General features: G+C 40.6%; 1 protein-coding gene across 4 annotated transcripts in view; it reads left to right on the plus strand.

Annotated features, from left to right (window-relative positions):
* The first annotated feature begins 376 nt into the window (after positions 1-376).
* Positions 377-25,610, plus strand: part of LOC110964863 (polyamine-transporting ATPase 13A3-like) — a 34,592-nt gene continuing 9,358 nt past the window's right edge. Inside the window, exons 1-26 of one of the 4 annotated variants that reach the window (XM_022213703.2) lie at positions 377-748; positions 1,405-1,471; positions 2,613-2,682; positions 5,300-5,473; positions 7,730-7,909; positions 8,145-8,215; positions 8,384-8,467; positions 10,918-10,987; positions 11,233-11,367; positions 12,187-12,259; positions 12,503-12,634; positions 13,472-13,639; positions 13,732-13,889; positions 13,975-14,163; positions 15,246-15,307; positions 16,369-16,519; positions 17,767-17,889; positions 18,651-18,822; positions 18,999-19,119; positions 20,318-20,442; positions 20,528-20,691; positions 22,279-22,410; positions 22,522-22,601; positions 22,692-22,734; positions 24,823-24,932; positions 25,156-25,252. In XM_022213703.2, the coding sequence (XP_022069395.2) occupies positions 2,632-2,682; positions 5,300-5,473; positions 7,730-7,909; positions 8,145-8,215; positions 8,384-8,467; positions 10,918-10,987; positions 11,233-11,367; positions 12,187-12,259; positions 12,503-12,634; positions 13,472-13,639; positions 13,732-13,889; positions 13,975-14,163; positions 15,246-15,307; positions 16,369-16,519; positions 17,767-17,889; positions 18,651-18,822; positions 18,999-19,119; positions 20,318-20,442; positions 20,528-20,691; positions 22,279-22,410; positions 22,522-22,601; positions 22,692-22,734; positions 24,823-24,932; positions 25,156-25,252 (2,865 nt within the window). In that variant the 5' untranslated portion in view covers positions 377-748; positions 1,405-1,471; positions 2,613-2,631. Of the gene's footprint in view, positions 749-1,404; positions 1,472-2,612; positions 2,683-5,299; positions 5,474-7,729; positions 7,910-8,144; positions 8,216-8,383; positions 8,468-10,917; positions 10,988-11,232; positions 11,368-12,186; positions 12,260-12,502; positions 12,635-13,471; positions 13,640-13,731; positions 13,890-13,974; positions 14,164-15,245; positions 15,308-16,368; positions 16,520-17,766; positions 17,890-18,650; positions 18,823-18,998; positions 19,120-20,317; positions 20,443-20,527; positions 20,692-22,278; positions 22,411-22,521; positions 22,602-22,691; positions 22,735-24,822; positions 24,933-25,155; positions 25,253-25,610 lie in introns of those variants that run through there. The other 3 variants (XM_051953559.1, XM_051953558.1, XM_051953560.1) reach the window with 3 other exon arrangements.

The following is a 25,610-nucleotide window of genomic DNA, read 5'->3' on the forward strand; positions in this document are numbered from 1 at the left end:
TTAAGTTTAAAGATAAACTCTTCAAACAAAAGCATCTCTAAGCCTGTTAAATGTGTAAAATCTAATTCAATTAAAGTCAGCAATAACAGGAACCCACAAATTCATAAAGGAACCAACTTCAAATGGAGTTTTGCTGTTAGTTTTTCCATTAAATACACTTTCTTTAATCTGTCTCTCCATTGGGATAAGCAACCAGACAGAGTGCATTTCATCCATTCCTGGTGCCTTTTAGTAACATTTCAGTCCCACGTGTGTCCTGCAGGCACTTTTTAACAAGTTGAACACTGCTTTATATGAGTTGAACTGGCCCTTTAAAGCTACATCAACTCGTAACAACAGCTGGATTGATTACATTGAACACACAGAGCTGCTAAAATCACGCAGAGACATGAGTAAAAGTTCTTCCACTCATTTTTATCTCGCTTTTTTTCTTCTTTTGGCTCAGCAGGTTCAGCTGATCGTCCTGCTCTAACGTCTCCAGCTCTGGTTTGTTGCAGCTTGCACAGATTGAGCCCCAAAACAAGGTGTCCTCTAATGACCTCACATCCTGTTTTCCCACTTCCTTGTGAATGGACCGGTTTGGCACGGACCGGTTTGGGACGGTCCGTCCGGCCGCGGCGCAGCGTGGATCCCGGTTGTTTCCCTTCAGACACGCTGCGGTGTTTCACGCAGGCTGCACAAATTTTATTCAGACACTTGGACCATGCGGAGTCCGAGCTGCTGCTGATACAGGAGAGGACAGGGGTCGGTAAGTGCTCGGTACACGTGTGTTTGTGCACATTTACGCGCAAAATGTGACGTTTCTGGGAGAATTTTTCGTAAACGCGCCTTATGTCAGTTTCACAGCGGGCTGTTGCATGAGCCTGAGTTGTCTTGGTAGAAGCTGCAAACTACCACTGGCCTCACTGTTCAGATCCAGTGTTGGAACAGTGGGAATCTGTGCATTCTGACTGGAAATCTGGAAAGTTTCTCATTCAAAAACGTGTACAAGCAAAAGCAGAGCAGGATGATCAAGTGTCCTCCTCCTCCTCCTCCTTCCCGGACTGTGTTATTGCTTTACAGCTGAGATTTATGATGGGCTAATTGGAATCAGTAACCCACTAAAGCAGTGCAAACAGCCTTTACAGCAGTCACACCCACCAGAGTGATTGAATACATCCAACTCAGCACATTTGCACTCTTTAGAGGGTTTGAACTCTTGTCATGTGTGGATGTTTGAGCAGCTCATCTGAATTCCTGCCACAAATTCTGGATCGGACGGTCGCTCCAGGACACTATTGTGGGGGATGCTATTGCTTAGAAGCCAGTTTTGGATTGACTTGTTGACTGCAGAAACTCTCCTAGTGGGATTTCTTTAGTTTGTTTTTTGTTTTGCTCCTTTCATTCATGGTCTACCTCCACAAGCCTTCCAGGACCTGAGGAGCATCTCTGCAGTGTGATGGTGTTCATGCTGATATAAGAAGCTGTACAGGTAAGAATTGTGATGGAGAAAGAGTTTAGCTTTTGTCTCTTCACAGCTTTCTTTCAGTTTGACATGTGTCAAAGCAAATGTGGGGACTTTACAGGCATTAATATGTCATGTTTGCGCCTATTTAAGATTGTTTAAGACATTAAAATTGTTCACTTTTGAAGGCCATTCTGCAGAACAAAATAATCATGAAAGTAGCATAGAAACCGCTAAAATTTAAAGGAGAGTGTTTACAGGCATGTTGTTCCCTGAGAGGTCACGTCAGCCGGTCTGAGTCAAATATTACTATTATTGAATGTGTGTGTTTGGTGCAAAGGTTTCAACTGCACCGGGTCATTGCTTGACACAGTTGTCACATTTATTATAAGGAGTTTCACAACTTGGTGCCAGTAAAGGAAAGTGATTTTATTGAACTGGGATCATGCAAAGCTACAGGTTATCGCGTTGAGTCGGGCTGATGAATGGATTGGTTGTTTGGTCTGTAAAATGTCAGGAAATGGTGAAAATGTCTAAAAAAAAAAAAAAAAAAAGATGACAAATGTCTTGTTTGGTCCTTGATCCAAAGATATTCAGTTTACTGTCATAGAGGAAAAAAGAAACCAGAAGATACTGACATAGAAGAATCTGAAATCAGTGAATTCAGACTTTATTCTGTAGAAATATCCTCAGACTGACTTACTGATTCGTCACTGCAGCTCTAGTTGTGAAGCTCAGGTGGTTGCAATCCTGCAAATCAGACAAACTCAGTGTTAACACCGTGAAATAATCTACCTCAGTTCTGCTACATTAGTGGAGATGTTTTTGAAACATGGGCAACCCTGAACGTAGAAAGAGTTAAACTGTCCAGAGTCATCTACAATAGATCACCTCTCAGAGTAATAAACCCATCAACAGGCGCTTTAATATTGGCTCATGTTCCAGAAAATGTGTCAGTCAACAGTACCAAGAGTGAAGGTAGGTGGTTGAATAAGCGTTTTATAATCGTGCTTGAAAAGTCATAAATGTGAGTCATCTATTCACGACTGAGATTGAAGTTGCCATATCTTTGCTGACCAGACAGAGTTGAAGAGTTACTGTGGTGATAAAAAGCTGGAGGAGGGAAAACACCTGCTGGAAATAAAATCTTTTTCACACTTCTTTGTAGTTGTTGCACATCTGACAGAATGAAGGCCAAAGAGGTGAAGATCATCAACCAGGACCTGGAGGACGAGATGGTAAATAGGTTCTCATTCTTCTCTCTCTGATGCTTCATTGCATGGTAACGCTTTATAATGTAAAAGACCTGGGGCCTCATTTATAAAACATTGTGTAGGATCCATACTAAAGTTTGCGTACGCCGATAATACGAAAAGGGCGTATGCCCTTCGCCCCTGATTTATAAAACTTTGCGTAAGCACAGCTGCATGCAATTTCTTGATAAATCACACACCAGCTGGAAGATTGCACAGGTGGATCCACCTCACATTCCGCCCACAACACACCCACATTTTACCATGAATGGTCAATGCAAAGTAACTCATGAATGTATCTGTATTTAAATAAGCTACTGATCCACGGCATTTCACGCAGCGCCGGCCGGCAGTCTTTTCACTGCTGTGTGTCAGGATGAATGAATCATGTGTGACCCAGGCCACCCTACCACTAAATTTGTTATGATCATGTCCGATGTACAAATAATTTGCACACTGATTGAATGTGCATTTTTTCGGTTCACATAGAAAAATTCATTTTCACTCGGGAGTTGTGGTGTGAAGCATGTGTGCCTGCACAGGGCTGATTAATGGTTGGACGCTCATCCCATTCGGCCGCATATGGATAAATAAACAAAATTCTTTACTTTTTTTTTTGGCCTTTTTACTGTGATAGTTGCAGTGAAGAGTGACAGGAAATGGGGAGAAGAGTAGGGGGAAGACATGCATAAAAGTGCCGCAGGCAGGAATCGAACCCAAGCCACTGCGTCGGAGACCACCCCTACAAATGGATGAGCCATACAGGCGCCGGGTGATCAGCAAACAAAATTATTTAATAAAGATCACCGCACCGGCCCCAGATACCGGCCCTTCGGTCAAACGACCGAATGAAATAATGTTCAATCCGCTCCTGTTAATATATGAACATCGTTCTGCAAATACAGTCGTCGGCCGAATGACTCACTATATGAACATCTACAACAATGAGGGTTTGTGATTATCAGACTCTACAAGTCTAATATGTGATAACAATAAAGGTTTGAGATCAGTCTGATTTCAATTCGCCACTTCACCCTCCGGCACTGCCGTTCCCTCTGTCTCCAAAATGTGCTTAAGCAAGCATCAAAGTTGGCGCACCGGTGCGCACATTCTCACGCCAAGTTTTTTTTTTTAGAAATCACAACGAACACAGCGTACGCCACTTTCTACGCAAAGTTTGTGATTTACGCCCTGTTTTGTGCGTAAAGAAGCATCAAGAATCAAGGTTGGTGCACCGGTGCGCACATTCTCACGCCAAGTTTGTTTTTATAAATCACAACCTTTGCGTAGAAAGCCACTTTCTAGCCCTGTTTTGTGCGTACGCAAGCTTTATAAATGAGGCCCCAGGTTGGTTTGTGATTCTCAGTTAACTGGAAACAAGCAGAATGTCCTATTTATGACTGAGATTGTCCTTCAAAGAGTACAGTTGGAGATGTTTCATGGACAGATGAGTTATTTAAATACTGTAGTTAGTTTTATATCTCAAGTGTGAAACCCTTTTATTTCAGGCATTGTGGTAAATCAACTTGTGCCAGGAAACAAAAGATTCGGGCGCAAAATACTAACAACACACACACATATATTGGTAGGATTAGCTTTTTTGTATCTTTTTTGAGGAGTAACCTCTTTAAATGTGTGGCATGTATTCATTTATAAATCCTCTGTCCTTCACATTTTCTCCATCACCGATTAAAACTTTGTTTAAATCTATTACAAAACGCAACTTTGCTAAACCTCTAAATACTTTTGAAAAACAAGAATATTAGTTCTAAAATTAAACCGGAAAAATGTTTTGTAGAGGCCCATATCTCACTTAATTTTAAGACTTTCTGAGGAAAAAGTTACGCATTTTTGTGTGCATAAGTGGAACAGGGATAGTTATGTTTACCCTAAAAGACTGTGTGGTTTGAGCTTATCATTTTTGCTAAAAGAACGACTCAGTACTGAAGAAGAAGGGTGGACCGCTGTTGGAGGCATCGATTTAAAGCATTATGGCGGTTTAAGTAAAAAGTCTTCTGCTACTTGCATGGTTTTATTGTAGATGAATAGTTATTGTTTAGACACGGGAGTAATATTGATTTCATGTGTCTCATATTGTCCAAAATGCCGACCACTTTCTATGAAACTTAAGGATTTACAAATCTGGCAATATTTGACTTAGCTAATGTATGACAGCAACAATTTGTCACTACTAGGACAAGGCAATAGTCTGTTGGATGTGTCTGCTTAAAGAATAAAGCAGGTGAATCACACAGAAGAAAAATAAATTAACATTGAACTGATTTCACTAAGGAGTATCAGCTGTGCTAAAACCAAATAGACTTTATTCCTCTTTGCCTCATCCAAACACATCACTCCAGGTCACAGGTTGTTTCATTAACATTAACAAGGACTTTGCAGTTAATTTTGAATAATCTCACATACACCGTCCTGCTGCTCACCAGAAAACCAAATGTGGATTAATCTGTGACTGAAAATAGTCCTCAACAAATGCATAGTTAACTGCTAATATTCTAGTTTAATGCTGAGCTTTCCTATGCGAGTCTGTTATTTTTGTGCGGCAGTGCACAATGTGGTAACATGAGTGCATGCCCCTATGCAGGAGGTGTGGGGGTACCAGCCCTGTCTGTGGAAGACGATCCTGGTGGGTGTGGGGGCCGTTTGCTCCGGTGGTCTCCTGCTGCTGCTGCTCTACTGGCTGCCTGAGTGGGGGGTGAAGAGCACCTGCACACCCGCCTCACTGAGAGACGCAAAAACGCTGCTGCTCAGGACGACGGTAAGAAAAAAACCTGGCACGATTAACTTGTGCAACTTCATTTGTGATCATATATTTCTCTTGTAAACTGTTTCCATATAAATAAGAATGTATGAAGGATGATCAAGATGAAATGTGGCAGCCATCCTGGTTGAAGTGGTCTCGTTGTGCAGTGACTCTGCTCCCAGTGCTCCTGCACTGCTGTAGAACTCCCTGGAAGTTCAGTTACCGTACTTTCTGGACTATAATCCGCTACTTTTTTCTCACGCTTTGAACCCTGCGGCTTATACAATGATACGGCTAATGTATAGATTTTTATAGGCCAGCTTTATGCCGTCAATACGTCAAGCCTCGTCACATCAGAATGAAATTACTGAACAGAGCACAGAAGAACAACGAAACAGTTTGAATTAAATCAAACGCACTCACTAAATTCTTAAAATCAGTCATTTTGTGCTTCATGCATACACCCTCATCATGAAAAACACATGAAGAAATGCATATGATGCAGCTTTTAAGTTAAAGGTAATCGATCTGCCTGGAAATAGAGCTGCTGCACGATCAATGAATCGATGGTGAGACGTTGGAGTTGAACTGACTCAATGTGTTTTACTGCCATGTTACAAGCACTGTCGGGGGAAAAAAATCGTTTATATAATTAAAAGTTTAAAAAAAATTCTGTGTAAATATCTCATGTTACAACGTGGACACCTGCGACTTACAGACAGGTGCGGCTTATATATGTACAATTTTTTTTTTCTTTTTAACTTAGTGGGTGCGACTTATACTCAGGTGTGCTCAATAGTCCAGAAATTATGGTATGTAAACCTGTCAAGCACTGCCTGCAATGAGCACTGATACGAGACTTGAATTTCAGTTTGGGAAATAGGAAGAAGTCACAGAAATCCAAAACTGGCACATAGGAATAGGGAGGAGTGAAAATTATATGGTTGTAGCCCAAAACCCTGTGTGTAACCCTATTCATCAAGACATACTTCAAGTCATTTGCATTAAATGTCGTCCCTCAGATGCCTCAGGATGTTACAGTAGATCTCTGCCTTGACAGTCTGCTTCTGGGGAATCAATAGAAAATGACTAGCATGCTTCTGGTGCCCTTTGGACCTGAGGCACCTTATCTGGTCTCGGAAACTACAGTTTTTTCATTGTGAAAACTGTTGTTTCTTCTCTGGGTAATACCTGTATATCTGCCTCTCGTCACCAGTGGTTTTTCTGGACATGAGGATTGTTGGTCTGGACTGCTGACTGACACAGACTGTGATGTTTGCTTTAGTTTGAGGTCTATGAGGGAATCGCACATGTGCACCTGCCAGTGGTCACAAGAAGATGGGCAACACAGGTCCTACTGTTGATATCAATGCCGTGCAACCATCTCAGAACTTTTTGAACAGCTCTAGTATATGATACTGTGAATTACAGTTCAGGGGTTTGTAAATGCAGTAGTTTCTGTATTCTTTGCAAAAAATGATGTCTGTGCCCACTGCAGACAGGTGACAAATTAAAAATGACAAAAACAGTTCACAAAATGGCAAAAACAAGACACAAAATGACAAAACCGTAACACAAAATGGCAAAACTGATATGGTAAACAACAAAAAACAAGGCACAAAATGACAAAAAACACGATGCAAAATGACAAAAACAAGACACAAAACGAATAGTTGGAGATACATTCAGCATGGTGAAACATGTTTCTACAGCTGATGAGTAGAGAGGAAACATGAAGATAGAAACACAACAGATGCAGATGCTTCCCTACAGGTGCACTGTGACTTTGAAAGAGGACTCACTGTTGGGGCACAGATGGCAGGAGCTTCAAATACTGCTTGACTGGCTTTGTAGAAACAGTGACTAAAATGATATCTGCAAAGACTTCTGTGAACAGGGTCAGAAATTGTGACTCATACAGATGATGACTGGGGTGCTTGTGCATTAGTATGATGTGTAAAGTAAAACAGAAGCGCTCTTCCTCAAGTAACTGAATGCCAATGCCGGACATAGAGTTAGAGTTGCAGTTGATGAACCCCTTATTACAAAGACAAAAGCATGCCTAAGTGCAATAAATAGTGATATGATGAGATGTCATAAGTCTTTTTCCTTAAATTTGTCAAGGGTCCATGTGATTTCCGCCTTGTCCTTCTGTGCACCACTGTAACCACTCATGACATTCTTGGCCACACACACTGTTACACTGCAAATGATAGACTCAATAGAGCCTCACAGCCCGGAAAATTTTAATTCTTGATATTGTTGTCACAGGATGAGTTTAAACAGTGGTTTCGGGCCAAAGTACATGTGATGTTGGCTCCCGGAAGGAAACCCTTTGATGATTTGGATCTGCTGTCAAAAACCCAAATACCAAATGGAGATGGAGACCACATTCCCAGCCACTCGAATTCAGAGCGTCATGGGAACTTTCCTCATAGGCAGCCTGCTCAGGTACCTCAGCAGGAATATGTGTCCGTCTTTTCTTACCTTTTGTTACTTTTCTGATGGACGTTCATATTTTATTACATAATTAAACAGTCTGGTTATGTAACTATTGTATTGAAGATACATGCCATAACCTTCACAGACACCAGATCTGTTGAACACCTGCTTTGGTTTTATTTTGTTTGAAGCTGTACTACTGTGAACATCTGACCACCTCCTCTACCTTCTTTCCTCCTCTTAGATCCAGTACTTTGTTCACCACAGCACTAAATACTACTGGAATGATGCGATGCAGAAATTTGAAGTGTACAAGTAAGAGTCCCCCTGAAGATCCGTGTGCTGCTAGTAGACTTGTACCAGAAAGATTTGATTATTTCAAATACACTGAGCTTCAATGATTGACTTGCTTGTACAGTATGCCTCAAATATGTTCTTGCCTTGCACAACTACAGTAGAAATGACTGTATGTTGCTTTTCTAGAGGCTTGGAGGATGTAAAGGTGACCTGTGCAAGCATCCACTCTGAGCACAACTCTGGGCTTTCTAAAGCACTGCAGGACTACAGGTAAATGTGAAGTTTTTTTACAAGCCGTTTCTTCGTGTCTCTGCATGGATTCACAGTCATCCAGGTCGCGGTTATTTGAAGAGTTGCAGTAGAAGCCAACTGGTCTTCTCATTTTGGTTCGGTTTGGTTTGGATATATTTCATCTCGTCAATGAGGCTTCTTAACTGACTGATGGGGGTCTCCGATAAATATTCTCAACCCAGAATCACACTAACAGCCTATTAACAACCCCAGACTCACACGAGGAAGGCGACGATGTTCATTTTATGGACAGAGAAGACAGATAGTTGAGAGGATTTATAAACTGGAATAACCATCTTTAAACAGAGGAGGAGGAGGTCAACCCAACTCAAAATCACAAAGACTGTCAGAAACTTGGGTGTCATGATCGATAACCAACTAACCTTCAGGGCTCATGTGGCCTCTGTTGCTTGGTCGTGTTGATTCGTCTGTACAACATCAGGAAGATCAGACCCTTCCCGTCTGAACGTGCAGCACAACTCCTGGTCCAGGCTCTTGTAATATCACGCGTTGACGACTGCACTTCGTAGCAACAGGCCTCCCTGCATGCATGGTCAAACCTCTGCAGATCATCCCGCTGTTCAGATGGCTTGATTGGCTTCCAGTTGTTGCATAAAATTCAAAACTCTGACACTTGTGTTCAAAACTACAATGAAAACAGCTCCCTCCTACCTGAACTCTCTCATTCAGGTCTACACTCACTCCTGATACAACCACCACAACAGGGCCGGTCGATAGCTAGACTCTTCTCCTCTATGGTTCCCTGGTGGTGGAACGAGTTACCATACTCTGTTCAAGTCCCACTCAGTCTTTAATAAAAGACTTAAAGCCCAGGTACCTCATTTATAAAGCTTGCGTACGCACAAAACGGGGCTAGAAAGTTACCTACGCCACTTTCTACGCAAAGGTTGTGATTTATAAAAATAAACATGGCGTGAGAATATGCGCACCAGTGCGCCAACTTTGATGCTTGCTTACGCACATTTTGGAGACAGAGGGAACGGCAGTGCCGGAGGGTGAAGCGGTGAATTGAAGCCGGATTGATCTCAAACCTTTATTGTCATCACATATTAGACTTGTAGAGCCGGATAATCACAAACCCTCATTGTTGTAGATGTTCATATAGTGCGCCATTCGGCCTACGACTGTATTTGCAGGACTATGTTCATATATCAAACTTCCATCTTCAAATGATATAGAGCTGTGGATGGCACTGATTGATTACTAATTGGGACAAGGCATGTGACAATCGGTCCAATCGCTGATCAAGCGGATAAATAGCGGGTGACAGCCGTGCGTAATGTGGCACAATGGATGTGCTGTTGCTGGAAGTCACATAAATGGTAGATAAGAATGGAGAGAGATTTTAGGGATTACGGGGATTTCCTGGACGATGACTGGCTAATAAGCCGATTCAGATTCCCTAGAGCAGTGCTCTTGAATCTATGTGCTGAACTGGGTCGTCTTAGACCGACCCACCCGCCGAAACCACGCCATCCTGGAACAGACATAGGAGCTGACGACTCGGGGGTTTCTGGCAACCGGCTCCTTCCAGTGGGAATTGGCCGACAGGTATGTGTTTTATATGAAGAATATATGAGGTTACGTTTGTTGTCTAAATCCCGTTTGGGTCTGATATACAGTTAAATGATGTCCTTTAGGTCTGGGATATCACAACCATCCCTCAGTGCAATAATGCCAGCTGTTTTGGATGACATTATAAACATGACCAGTCAATACATCAGGTTTCCTTACACTGTGGGTGAACAGCCCAACATTAAACGGCAATTTGCAGCAATGTCCGGTTTCCCAAATGTAATCAGCGTAACTGACTGCACTCATGTTGCTGTAAGGGCTCCGAGTGAAAATGAATTTGTCTGTGTGAACCAAAAAAATGTACATTCAATCAGTGTGCAAATTATTTGTACATCAGACATGATCATAACAAATTTAGTGGCAGCGTGGCCTGGGTCAACACATGATTCATTCATCCTGACCCACAGCAGTGAAAAGACTGCCGGCCGGCGCTGCGTAAAATGTCGTGGATCAGCAGCTTATTTATATACAGATACATTCATGAGTTACTTTGCATTGACCATTCATGGTAAAATGTGGGTGTGTTGTGGGCGGGATGTGAGGTGGATCCACCTGCGCAATCTTCCAGCTGGTGTGCAGTGATGGCAATTTTCTGCGGATCCGCCGATTTCCACCGATTTAACTTCAAGGATCCGCGGATTTCCGCCAATTTAATTTCAAATTTGAACACTTTATTGTCACTGATGTTAACGTCGTTAACATCTCGCGGGAGTACGCGAGACTCCCGCGAGAAAAGAGAAAAGTCCAGTTGCCTTCTACTCCAGCTTTGAGTTTTACTTCTGCTCATACATACTGACATACTTTACACGTTGTCACATATCCTCTTTTGTCAGGAGGTTATTTTTCGGGGAGAATGAGATCGCTGTAATAGTGCCCTCTCTGTTCAAGCTCCTCGTTAAGGAGGTGAGTTTCAAGGACATCTGTCTGACAGCTCTTTTGTCAGCGTGCTAATCAATCACAATTTTGACTGGAACCCTGGACAACTCGGCCAATTTACATGTGAAAGTATGATTAAAAACATTTTCAACAAACCATGGTCAAGATAATCATGATCATCAATTTAACCGTAATGAAGCAGCCATATGGATAACCATTATATTAATCCTTATCCCTATGCCTTTTTGTCTGTTTTTTTCTTCTTCTATCAGGTCCTGAACCCCTTTTACGTCTTCCAGCTCTTCAGTGTCATCCTGTGGAGTACTGATTCCTACTACTATTACGCGTCAGCCATAGTTTTCATGTCCATCATTTCAATAGTTACCTCATTGTACACGATTAAAAAGGTGAGTTGTATCTGAGAAAAATGTGAAGCTTTGTTCACTGAACAATCTCTGCCATTGTTCACATGATTTTTTTCTTTGGTTTTTGTGATGTTATTCTATCAGAATATGTTATGATTATCCATGGACATTCAGGTGTGTTTCCAGATGCAGTGCCTATAAAAAGTATTCACCCCTCTTGGATGTTTTTTCCTTTGTCACTTTCAACATTAAATCTAATTGTTTTTCCAGAAGTTGACATTTTCATGTCAAAGCAGTGTTAAATGATTTAAAATATAAAATGTTAAATAAGGAATTGCATAAGTATTCACCATCCTTTATTCTCCTGCTGAGAAGAATCCCCTCATCATGATGATGCTGCCACCACCATGCTTCATGGTGATGATGGCGTTGTTGTGGTGGCGTGCAACATTTAGCATCTGCCAAACATAGCATCTAGTCGGATGGCCAAAAACCTCGACCAGAGAACCACCTTCCAGTTGATTCCAGACTCCTTCACATGCCCTGTGCCAGTCTCTAGTTAAGATTTAAAACAAGCTTTTCTCAGTGGTGGCATTCTCTTTGCTGCTCTTTCATTAAGCTTTGACTGAAGCTTGTAACTCTTTCGGTGGAGTCATAGGTGTCTTGGTGGCCTCCCTCACTAGTCTCTTTCTTGTAGGGTCAGTCAGTTTTTGAGGACAGCCTACTCTTGGCAGATTTGTGCATGCGCCGTATTCCTCCCATTTCTTAATGACTGAAGAAAAATGTCCAAGGGGAGTGAATACTTTGTGCAGCCACTCTGTACTTGTCTCACTGTTTGAATCAGTGCCTCTCTTGTTCCAGCAATATGTGATGCTTCGTGACATGGTGGCGGCGCACAGTGTGGTCCGTGTTTCAGTGTGCAGAGGAAATGAAGGCACGTTTCAATTTCTGATCCTAGAACAGAGCTGCATTGATCGCGTTCGTGAAAGCAGGCCTGTCAAGACATAAATTGTGTTCATTCTGTTATAATTGTATAAATGTGATCTATTATTGCATCTCTAGGCTAAATATTTTCGTTTATATTTGTTCAGTATTCAGTAATACATGAATCAGACTGCCTTGTGATTGCCTACAGAGAGAGTGTGTATGATGTAATTTTTCAGGTCTTTCGTCACAGATTCTGAACAGGCCATGTCAACGGAGCTGGTGCCTGGTGATGTCATCATTATCCCAGCAAACGGGATGATAATGCCCTGCGACGCCATACTCTTCAACGGGACCTGCATTGTAAACGAGAGTATGCTGACAGGTGAGATTGCTACGTCTTTCCCATCATGCTTTTAATGGAGGAAAGTGTTTTTATTGCAGTTCTGGAAAGGCCCCAACTGCGTAGATTCAGCAGTACAGGTCACTGCTTGTTCAGTTGCTTCCCTGGGCAATATTAATTAACGGTCTCTATCCAAAGAAGGATTTTAAACTGCATCCAAGAGCAGACTAGCTTCGAGTCTTAAAGATGTCAAAGTTGTCACATATGCCTTGAACATTTTCTTAACTCTTCTTTGCCAAACTTCAGATTAATATTTTCCAGAGTTTGCCTGTTCCTTATTATTACCCCCTGTTCTTATCATGGTTTTAAATTGGCAGGTGCAAACATGAAATACAGTGCTTTTCATAATGTACTCATTCCAACATGGAAGCAGTTTTTTTGTATTTGGACATATGATAACAATACACCAGGTTTTGTGGTCTCATGGATATGCCCACAGTCTAAATTGTAAACAAACAGAACCATGCCTTACCACACTTGCCACACGTCATGTTCAACTGATGTGGGTCACCTCAAATGTTGGCTGGAAATGTGGACCAAAGGCTGTATTTGTAGTAGGAAATGGATATATATGGATGCATCCATATATATGCACTTACAGGAACTTGAACCACTGACAGTTTTGTCACCAAATGTCAAAATTTGGAGTTTTATTCCTGGAGAACAAGAACTTTGCGATCCTTTCGTGACAAATTCTTTCTAATTTTGCCACATTTTTGTGCAAAGATTTGATGAAGTACTCGTCTTTGTTTACATTTGAGTACAACATTTCAGCAACTGTTTTGTTTGAGACTCAATTTATTCTCATTGAATCTTTAGGAGAGAGCGTGCCAGTCACCAAAACCAGTCTGCCCAGTTCAGGGAAGGAGGCAGTTAGGACCTATGATATAGAGGAACACAAGAAACACACACTGTTCTGTGGTACCCATGTCATCCAAACCCGCTTCTACTCTGGTGAACTTGTGAAGGCTCTCGTGGTCCGAACAGGTGAGACAGAGAGATGCAAATTGGGAAAGACACCTTATTGCCTTGTTTTAGCTTAAAGACAGATCAGACGACTACCTGTGTTTGTTCCACAGGCTTCAGTACAGAGAAAGGCCAACTGGTGCGCTCCATCCTCTACCCTAAACCCACAGACTTCAAGCTGTACCGCGATGCTTACCTCTTCCTGTTGTGTCTGGTTGGAGTCGCAGGAGTCGGTTTCCTCTACACCATCGTCCTCAGCATCATAAACAAGGTAACGCTGCTCTTGTAGTGGATATTTAAATGTCCAAAATCCACTAAATCTCAGTTGTTGATGGTAAGTTTTTAAACTCATGCAGGTTCCAGCCAACACAATCGTCATTGAATCTCTGGACATCATCACCATCACCGTGCCCCCGGCCTTACCGGCAGCCATGACAGCTGGTATCGTTTTTGCACAGCGGCGTTTGAAGCGAATCGGCATCTTCTGCATCAGTCCTCAGAGGATCAACATGTGTGGACAGCTGAACGTGGTTTGCTTTGACAAGGTACTTTAATCCACAGCTGCCATTTCACTCGGAAATACAGTTGTGCAGAGTAATTTCATGGTTTTTGTTTAGACAGTATTTCCCAATTATTTTTGGGAACCATGCTTCGTTAGACACTGTTTGAATGCCAGTCAGAATAATTGGAAATTCGTATTGCACCCATTAAAAACCGATTTCCCCTTGTGATTGAGAGTGACTGCATGGTTTTATAACCGTGAAAGAAAAAAGGAAAAAAAGACAATTGTCTGTGAGGGATCTGAGTGGTCATCCTTGCTCTGAATAACATCTGTGTATGATTTATTTCAAGCTATTTAACTTATCTTTGAATAGTTGACAGTAAGTTTCTGCACCAAACTAACAGCTGAATGCTTTTGTATGGACAACATCTGTGAAAAAGAAGACAAATGATTACAGTATTGCTTCAGTTACAGTTCTGTGTATGGTATTTAAATAACAAGCTGTAACTGAGATGGAGTAATTTGGGAAACTTGTCAAGGCTTTTCAAATGAATATGGAGTTGCCAGGGAGGAAATGCACTCCTCTTTTATTGCAGTTATTTCACACTTTAATACCTGTGTGATTGTAAACATGTGGGGAATTATTCTTGTGCGTTTTAGCCCACACATTATTATTTTAGCCCTTCACTACACAGTTTGCCACAATAATGGATAATGAAATGTGTTTTTAGAATCATAAATGCATTCCGTTCTATTCAGCTAAAAATACAGTATATGCAAGCTTATATTAGAGTGGGACATGTATTTAATTTACAAGCATATGTACTGGTTCTAAAATAATAATTTAGATAAATAAATTAACTCATGCCAAAAATAGCTACTAAATCTACTCAACTTTCTGCCATCTTCTGCATTAAAAGGCTGATGTAAACATGTAATTCATACATTTGTTTATTAATTAAGTCCATAAATGCAATCATTGTGGTATCGTTTTTTTGTTGTTGTTGTTTTTTTTGCCAGAGTAGCCTTCTTTGATTTGATTTCCTGCTTTTACGTTTGTCTAATGCTATGCCTTATCGGTAGCTTCGTGCGAGTTGCTGTTGACGTTCTCTTTTCATCCCACAGACGGGGACTCTCACTGAGGATGGTTTGGATCTGTGGGGCGTTCAGAGAGTTGAAGATGGCAGGTAAAGTATGACGGGGCATCTTTGGGCTTGTTGCTCTCTGTCAGGATCAGTTTCTTCAGAATGATCACAGAACAGCATCCATTGTACATTTCTCAGAATCTTAAGACTGTGATTTTAGTGTTCTGTATATTTGGGCGCTTTTTCTTTTTCTTTTCCTATTCATTTCTGAGAAGTTCGTGCTGGTGTGAGAAGGCAAAATGACAATATTTACTTTGACTTTTGTCGCTGGTTTCTTTGGAAAATCAGTGAGCAGCGTGTGTGGGAATAACCGAGTGGTTCCAGATACTTTACTGCCAAAACATGTTGCCCACGATGACAATTGTGCCTCAATACATTACAAGAGAGTCATGTACGATGCATCACAATAACTATAAAAATGAAGGTAAAAACGCCCCTACATTTACAATAAAAGGAGGAATTCTGTCTTTATTCACTGAGAAAGGTTGGTGTCAGTATGTGTATTTATTATTGTTACTCAGTATTAATATTGTGCCAGTTTGACTCACATTTCCCCTCGGTTAGTTTCTTTACTTTACTGCAGATTAGTTAACCTTTGTTCACTTTACACTCATCCTTATGTAGCCATGAGGTGTTGAATCATATTTGGCGCCAGTACAGTGATAATATTCTGCAAGAGAAAGTGTTTCGATATGTCATTGTATTGCATTTGATTAAAATAGAACTTTTGCATCAATGTTATCAAACACCGTCATTTTTCACGGTTTAAATTTTCTGGATTAGCAAAAAGTCGACTTTTCCGTTTGATCCTGGTCTGTTATTGTGCCTGCTTTGACCTACAGCAACCTATATTTATACAGCCCTGAATAAAGAAACACATTCACAGACTCCAGAGCATCCAAGAAGTTTTTTTGCTGAAATTATTAAATAGTCTTATGCTTTTCTGTGCCGTCATTGTGAAAACAGGATGGTCTTTTATCTCTAAATGTTCACATGATTCGCACAGCATCATGCCAGCCAACTTAACGCAGTGGAAAATTTTCTTCTTTCGTAGTCGTCATGAAGAGTCTAATTGTGAAGTCTGATCTTCATCTCTGTTACAGCTTTCATCCGCCGGAGTCTGAGGCAGCTAAAGAAGGTCTGGTGAAGTCCATGTTTGTGGCCTGCATGGCAACCTGCCACTCACTGACTAAGATTGAAGGAGAGCTGTCTGGAGACCCTTTAGACCTCAAGATGTTCAGCGCCACAGGCTGGGTGAGAAAACGTTGTCAAGGTTTAACATTGTTGGTACCACAACTAGAAGTGATATCAGTCTGCAACGTTACATCCATTTACTCGAGATCTTCTTGGCTGAAGTGGCTAAAATCACTCATTATGGACACGTAACAGGAGCCCAGACTAACTCTGTACATTGTTTGCACCCAGAAATGTACAGAATTAATACATAATTGACAAATGTTACTTTTTTTTGTCAAATTCCATACTTGTTAGTAATTTCATAACACATTATGTAAATGATGATAAAAAGGAATATTGGTGCAGGTATAGATTTGTACATTTAATCATTTTTTTCTTAAGGGTGATATGGGAGTTGCTCTGTATATTATAGCCAAATTATATTTGCACTAGTTTGGTATCACTTAGAAATGTCCTTATTTTTTAAAGAAAGGCATTTTTTTTCAATCAAGACGACATTAAATTGATCAGAAATCAAATCTAGACATTCTTTAATGTGGTATATGACTATTCTAGCTGGAAGCAGTTGATTTTTAATGGAATATCTCCATAGGGGTACAGAGGAACATTTCCAGCAACCATCACTCCTGTGTTCTAATGCTACATTGTGTTAGCTAATGGTGTTGAAAGGCTCATTGATGATTAGAAAATCCTTGTGCAATTATGTTAGCATATGAATAAAAGTGTGAGTTTTCATGGAAAACATGAAATTGCCTGGGAGACCCTAAACTTTTGAACTTTTAGTGTATATATGTAATATATATACAGTAAAGATTATATGAGGTTAGATTAGTCTACATTTTTTTCTCTATGCAATACATGCAATGCAAAATGTTGGCTGTTTTGTCACATCTCAATATTTACTAGGTGGTGGATGCGATATCGTGACAGATGTAGAGTTTCATGCAGTTTAGAGGGTGAGAGTGTCAGCCAGGTTTTTTTTTAAAGCTGCAGTTTACAGATGTCCCCTAAATGCCTCACATGCAGACTATCAGTCGGTGCTTCTGTTTACCAGAGTTTCCCTAATCGTTTCTCATGTATCTGTAGATGTGTCCCCATTTAGTCAACTCAGACAGGTGTGTGACCAACAGGTTCATTTAAAGGGGGTAAAATAAGGTGTTTCAATAAATAATCTTATTTACCTGGGAAGACTGGAAGCTCTAACCAGAATGATTTTTAAAAAACATTTTTTGCCACACCAGGGTTACCTTGATGGAGTCCGTAAGCTCAAGACATTAATATGATTGTATAATGCTTCTGTTTAGGTCCTAGAAGAGCCCACAGAAGAAGAAACCGCACTCCACAACCCCATAATGCCCACAGTTGTACGACCTCCGAAGAACTTCACCCATGAAGCCAATCAAAACAATCCACTGACTCAGAACATGGTATGACCACTTTGCCTTTATCTGGGATCAGCTTGTTTATAGCTATAAACAAATACATGTTGACCTGCCAGTTTTCTGACTTAAAATATCATCTTAACCCTATTGTCCAGGAGCTTTCTGAGCTAACAGTAAGAAATCTTTTTTTCAGTGAAACTTGATTTTGAAATAATCACTTTAGTAACACTTTGATCGAAGAGTGATACATTTACTGATTTCAAATCAAAGTCACACATCTGAACTAAACAACTACCAAATCAAGCAAGCCTGTAATTCATGATGTATGAGATGTTGCTGTTCAATATTGAGTCTAATGTTGAAATTCAGTTTAATTTGATTGGAACAGATTGAACTTTCAGGAGTTGTTTATGTTCGTCCATTGATCAGTCCTTTCCAAGTGGTTTATTCTTGTGTTCTCGTTATTTAATGGCCACATGCTCTACTTTTGCAGCCTGTCTGGTTCAGGGTTTTATCTGTCATCTCAGTTATTTTACAATTCATGCCCTTGTCCTCATTTGACAGTTCCGCATTTGCTCGTGTCTCATGTGATAATGCTTCATCGCATGTTTAAAATCCTTTACACGGTGCAGCTTGACCTCAAAAGTCTAAATTAATAGGCAAATGACAGTTACACTATCTGTTCTATCTTAACTGTCAGTTTGGCAAAGACTGGAAATGTGGGGAAATTTCTGGAGAGCGATTCTCTGTATATTTGTGGTGAAAAATCAGCGGATTTTAAACGACTGGACTCGTTTTATGTGCAGCACGAATCTTCTGCCCCTCAGTCCTGTGAGATCGGCATCGTGCGTCAGTTTCCCTTCTCATCGGAGCTGCAGAGGATGAGCGTGGTGGTCAGGAGGTTGGGGGAAAAACACATGGAGGCGTTTTTGAAAGGGGCGCCAGAGGTTGTGACCAGCCTCTGCAAACAGCACACAGGTCAGACACTTTGTCTCTATGTGGAACGTTTGGCATAGATTTTTTTTAAATTTTATTTAATGTCTCTGTGAAGATTCACTGAGTAACTGACAGTAAACTAAACTAACGTCTCTAAGTACGACCGATGTGTGCTCATATAATGAGGCCAGACTGACATGGTTCTGTCCTTCCTTCAGTCCCACAGAATTTTACAGAAACTCTGGAGAGCTACACTCGGCAGGGCTTCAGGGTCATTGCGCTGGCACATCGACAGCTGGAGTCCAAACTCTCCTGGCACAAAGTCCAGAACCTCAGCAGGTACGTCTCCATCCACAAATAACACAGCGACAGTACATGCAGCTACTCTCACCCTAACACACTGTGACTGTGCTAAAAATCCACCTCTGCTGACATACAGTCATGGACGAAGGTATTGGCACCCCTGGAATTTTTCCAGAAAATACACAATTTCTCCCAGAAATTGTTGCAATTTCAAATGTTTTTGGTATCCCCGTGTTTATTTCCTTGCTGTACATTGGAAAAACACAGAAAGGCAGAAGGAAAAAAAGCCAAAATTGACAGAATTTTACACAAAATTTAAAAAATGGACTTGACAAAATTGTTGGCACCCTCAACTGAGAATTTTGTCCGACCCATTTTTTGGGTTTTGTGTAAAATTCTGTCAATTTTGGCATTTTTCCTCTGCTTTTTTTGGGTTTTTCCAATGCACATCAAGGAAATTAACACAGAAAACATTTGTAATTGCAACCTTTTCTGGGAGAAATGGTGTATTTTCTGGAAAAATTGCATTGGTGCCAACACTTTCGTCCGTGACTGGTAGACTTGGTTCCACAGATAACTAGACAAACAGCTCAGATGGCATAATGTTCAAATATTTACAGTGTTGCCGCGGCACACCAGAAAATGTTCCTGTAATCTCAAACATGAGCAATACTTTATAGCCTCAGAAAGCAAACTACAAGCTGGAGTCACTGCTGTGCATCCAAAATGACACGCAGGGGAAGAAGCATGAGAAAGTGAAATGTTTCCCCCACAGTAGCCTGAAATTATCCCAGTGCAGAAAAATGATTTGGTTCACTTTGAAATGAGCTCCGTGGTGTTGATCAGAGCTGGCGTTGGTAGCTTATCTCGTCTGATTTACGAGGTCACAGGGCAACTCGAATGCAAGCAACACGCTTTTAGGGGTTTGCTGTCATTCCGCTAAATGTGGAAAATCAGAAAATAACAGTGGTAGAAGTTGACAAGGAGGTTTAACAGAATGTCAGAAGAATGAACTGAAAGTGTGATTCATTCAGCGTGATTGTTCATTATGTTATATTGACTCTCTGAAAACTGAATCTGTAAATAAAACTTTTATGCAGTGCTGTCAGACGATTTAAAATTTCAATCGGATTAATCACAGGGTTGCTGGGGATTAATTTCAATGAATCGCAATTAATACCGTTCATTTTTTATGTATATAATCAGGAAGAAATGCGTGATTTGTGTCTTGCAGGGACGTGCTAGAAACCAACATGGAGTTCCTTGGTCTGATCATCATGCAGAACAAAATAAAAGAGGAGACTGCTGGTATTTTATGTGAACTACGACACGCCAACATCCGCACTTTGATGGTCACAGGTAGCGGCTCACTTACTTCTCTTACTAGTGGCTGAAATCGTTTGTTTTTGTCGTCCTCATTTTCCTTCATCTCCTCGTCTGTTAGGTGACAACATGCTGACCGCCATATCAGTGGCCAGAGACTGTGGGATGGTTCTCCCACATGAGAAGGTCATCATAGCAGACGCTCTGCCTCCCAAAGACTTCCACCCTGCCAGCATCACATGGCATTACACTGAGGCGCCCACTCACAGCGTAAAAGACAATCAGGTGAAGCCTCAAAGCCACTGAGTTCTGAATAGCGCCTTGTCACTGGACAAAATACTTGTAACCCATGATGTTGGCTTGGAAGAAGTCTAAACTCAGCATATCAATTGAGCTGAGCATGACAGGGTGTGACCGTTCCCATCTGTGGTTAAAGCTGGCTTAAGGCAGTGTTCCCAGTCCTGTTCAAGCACTGTAACATGTTCTGGCGTCTCTCTGCAATTATTTGTGCTTCAAGTTAACATCGAATAGAAAAACAGAATAAAACAAGAAGAGCACTCAGAGAGGGCAGATGTAGCAACGAACAAAATGACCTAGAGCTGAGCGCAGCTGTATGTTACGTACGGATACCGAATCACGTGACCTAAATATGTAGCGGGTGGCAGGAAATGATGGGACTCGGAAACACCCCGACAATTTAATCACCTGTTCCTTGCGTCATTTCCGACGGATAAGTCTCAAAAAAGTCTGCAGCTTTGGATTTGTAGTAGGATCACAATCATGTGATGGTCAACAGTCACTTGTTGTCATAGTTACAGTGCCGCTATCTCGCGATGATACGAAAATCTTCAACAAATCCTGACTATAAGCTGCATCACTGCCAAAATCTAATCACTTGGTCCCTGTGTCATTTTTGACCTTCCCTAAAAATTACATCCAAATCTGTTATTCCGTTTTTGAGTAATGTTGCTAACAGACAAATGTACGCCAATCGTTGTATTTCTTGGTGAGGTAACAACACTTTAAGTATCGCTTTATCTTTTGATGATTGATGGTAAAGCTTGGGAAGGAGGGATGGACTGATGCAGAAGATGCACTGGATTATTGGAGAGCCAGAAGGCAAAGCTACTGGTTTACATGTGTCAATGTTTTCACCCTCACCTATGATCATGAGCTCTGGGTAGTGACTCTGCGAATTCAACTATCGATACAAGTGGGAAAAGATGAGTTTCCGGTTAGCTTAGCTTAGCCGTACATATAGGGTGAGGAGCTTAGAGGGAGCTCAGAGAAGAGTCTCTGTTATTTTTCATCCGAAGCAGCTAGTTTAGGTGGTTCAGGCATCTGATTCTTCCTTCTGGGTGTTTTCCGATGGACGTTGTACAACCGGGAGGAGATCTTGAGGTCGACCAAGAAGTTGCTCTAGGGCTTACATATCTCATCAGGCCTGGGAACGCTTTGGGATACTCCAGGAGGAGTTGGAAAATAAAGGTCCCGCTTCGCCTGCTGCCACCTCCATCTGACCTCTAATAAGTGGAAGAAAATTAAACTGATGGATCTCTACATACATTTATCAGTTACAGGATGAATCTGTCAGATAAGAGCAGAAAAGGGTCAAAAACAGACTAAAAAGAACACTTGTCAGGCTAAATCTTCTACATCAGCTCAAGTGCTTTTTTGTCACTGGTGAAAGTTGGTACTTTTGGTCAGTTTTCTGGGTTTTTTTTTTTTTTTTTTCCTGACTCCGTTCCGGTTTACTCGGTTCTGGCATGTGGGTTCTGTAAAGCATCTTGAGACAATTTCAACTGTAATTGGCGCGATATAAATAAAATTGAATTGAACTGAATTACTCCTGACTCATCCTCTCTCTTGCAGACTGTGGAGATAAACCTGGAGGACATAATGTACGACGATCAAGTTTCCCAGCCGGAGCAAAGTTACCACTTCGCTGTCAGTGGGAAAGCCTTTGCTGTTATCACTGAGCACTTTCCTCAGCTGGTCCAGAAGGTACAGGCTCTTTATTAATTATAGTTTAGGTTGGTGTCTGTATTGCTGGAGTCCTGGTTTTATGCTCACTGTTGCTGTACTTGTTTGTCTCCCCACACGGGGGCGCTGCAGCTCGTGTTGAAAGCTACTGTGTTTGCTCGAATGTCTCCGGAGCAGAAGACTCAGCTGGTGGAAGTCCTGCAGGGCATCGAGTGAGACTTGTTTATGTTGGGGCTTTAAGTTTAATTTTCTATGACATTCACAGGTAAATAGAACTTTGATCCATTGTGTTTCTCTTCCAGTTACATTGTTGGGATGTGTGGTGATGGAGCGAATGACTGTGGAGTAAGTATGAGTTAGATTCATGAAAACGCACAAATCTTTACACTTCTTTGTGATGATGTTTTGTTTTCAGTACAGTTTTCTTCATTTCTCTGTCTTTTTTTTCTGCTATTAAGATGATGGTATCAGTGGAAATGGGCTTATTGTCAGCCAACAGATGTAAAAATTACATTTCATGCCAATCTGGCCCCACATTTGTCAAACAGTTTGTAGGCTAATATCTTAATGGACACCGTGATCCGAAAAGTCGAGGTCATAGTTTAAAAACGCCTGTGCGAGTGTGTTGTAGTGGTGATAATTAGTTTTAGGCTGACGGATGATGCCACCGTCGCCTTTAGCTGACAGTCCAACACGATGCTGAGTTAATCCCACCTCACTCTCCTCCCCCCATCCACACTGAGAGCGCCTCACCCAGTGGGTCAATATATATAAATCAGGGACTGTTGAAGTCCATGGGATGTATCTTGCCTACATTTTTATGAAAAGTTTAAAAAAAATAGTGCTTTTTATGTTCATTATGATCATGTCTTTACAAATTCCAGAATTATTTATTATGGAAACAATCACTTATTAATAAAAAATGACTGGATATCACTAAAATGTCAACTAAATAACCGTCCATATTTAATAACAATCACCTTCTAATTGGCTAAACAATAATAAAGTGAGCTTATTCAAAAATTGATTTGATTGTGTTCTTTTTATGAAGTTGAGATAATCAGGACAGATGGGGTTTTTTTGGCAATTATGGAAAACTACTAATTGTATCTGCATCCGAGAAATCACTTTCAACTAAGTTCCCCGTTACAAAAACACCTCTCAAGGAAGTGTGTTGATTCCAGATCACATGACCTGCTCCACATGATGTCATTTCCTCCTGAAGAAAAGACTGAAAGACTCCAAGGCTTTCTGAGTTATTTAATATAAAGTAGTGTGTGAGTGAAGTGTGGATTTATGGCAGTTAACAGGTTTACTAAGATATCTTCATAAATAACTTTCATTTCCAATTTTACTCAATTGTGTTTATGATATTTAGAAGAATCTTTCTCTAAAAATGCCATGTGGTGTTTGGTTATAGGCAGCCATGTTGATTTTAGGCCTGAAAACAGCAAAAATGTGAACTATGTTCCAAAAAGTCCCACAGTTATATATTGACCCCAGTACAATTCCTGTGTCTCTGCTGCACACGTTTCAGAAGCAGCTAAATTTGTCAGCGCTGGTGTTACATCATTATTCAGTACTTTAAAGATTGTTTTCATTGAGATGTAGATTAGGAAAAGGCCATTGGGAGGAAAAGTAAGAACAGACATGGTGAGGATAAGCTGTGCAAAAAATAAATTATCAATTAATAGTAAGTTTAAATAATTAAATGATAGCTTATTTAATAATTTAATTACAAACTGTTAAAGTAATGTTAACTAAAAGCAGTAGGTTTGTGCTGAGAATCAGAACAACTTTGGCTCATTTCATGAGTCCACCAGTTTGACAGCTTCCATTTCTATTAATGACATTTTTCATCAACACGTCCTCAGTCGTATGAAACGTACTGCACGTTTAGCATAGATGGTCTTTGTAAAGCTTAAAAAATGGATAAACTTAGCAATAATCTTGTGGTTAAGTCATGCAATATGGTTTTATTGCTTCTTTGCTGTTTATTTTATAGAATATTGTTACTGCAAATGCTTTATTTTTGACAAGTTTTTAAATGAAATGTAAAATAAATTGATCTTAATGAAATATGATTATAGGTTCAGATTTGATGTTTTTTTTTAGCGAAATGGCACATCACAGGGTTTAGATTTTTAATCGGTGAGTGGAGATGGACTTTCAGCATCATTAAGATGTCTAAATAATGAATGCACTGACCTGCAAGTAGAATTTAAAAATGCTGTTTGTGCTTTTGTTGTCAAGTTTAATCTCATATTTATTTGTGTCTTAATGTGTGTTTTGGAAGCTTGAAAAGTACAATTTCTTTCCTGAAATGTAGCATTAAAGAACATTACTCAGTCAGAGTTGCAGCACAATAAAGTTTGAGTAACACTGTTAAAGCAAAGTGAGTCGTGTTAATTAACTAATCCGTCTTTCTCTCAGGCTCTGAAGAGAGCTCACAGTGGGATTTCTCTGTCTGAGCTGGAGGCCTCAGTTGCTTCACCCTTCACCTCATCCACCTCAAACATCTCCTGTGTTCCCAACCTCATCAGGTACAGTTATTAGTCCTCTACAAAGAGGAAATAAAGAAATCACAAGACTGGTGTTACTCATTCTTCTCTCGCTTTATGCATCTCCTTTTCATAGCAGTTTAATCAGGAGGGCTGCAAAGATAGTCAGTTTACTGTCACTAACTGATCGTTTAAGAATGATTCTAGCCTGAAAAAAAGGGAATATTTATCTTAGACTTGAGCTCCATTTGTCTTCTTTCCAAAGGGAAGGCCGAGCCGCCCTCATAACATCGTTCTGCGTCTTCAAGTTCATGGCTCTCTGCAGCATCATCCAGTACCTCAGCGTCACCCTGCTCTACTCGGTGAATATAAATCTAAAACTTCCTTCCAAATTTTTGTTTTTGTGACCTGCAGGTAAAATCGCTGAGTCATTTGAGTAAAAAATATTTACAAAGGAGATAAAATTTTGAATAAAAATGTTGAAAAAGAGCATTTGTTGTGAGGGTTTATGTTTTCATGTTGGTTTCAGAAGATCCAAGAGCTGCTGAGATGATAAAAGTTGTGTGTTTGAAAAGATGTGTGAATTGAAGAAAATCAGTGAGTTTCATGAATTTGTTAAAGTGACGGCATTCTGCCATTCAGATGTACACTACCAATCAATCGTTGGACACACCTCCTCATGACTGATTCTCACTGAAGGCATCAAAACTATGAACGAAC

This window comes from Acanthochromis polyacanthus, chromosome 9, assembly GCF_021347895.1.
Source record: "Acanthochromis polyacanthus isolate Apoly-LR-REF ecotype Palm Island chromosome 9, KAUST_Apoly_ChrSc, whole genome shotgun sequence".
Taxonomy (NCBI): Eukaryota; Metazoa; Chordata; class Actinopteri; family Pomacentridae; genus Acanthochromis; species Acanthochromis polyacanthus.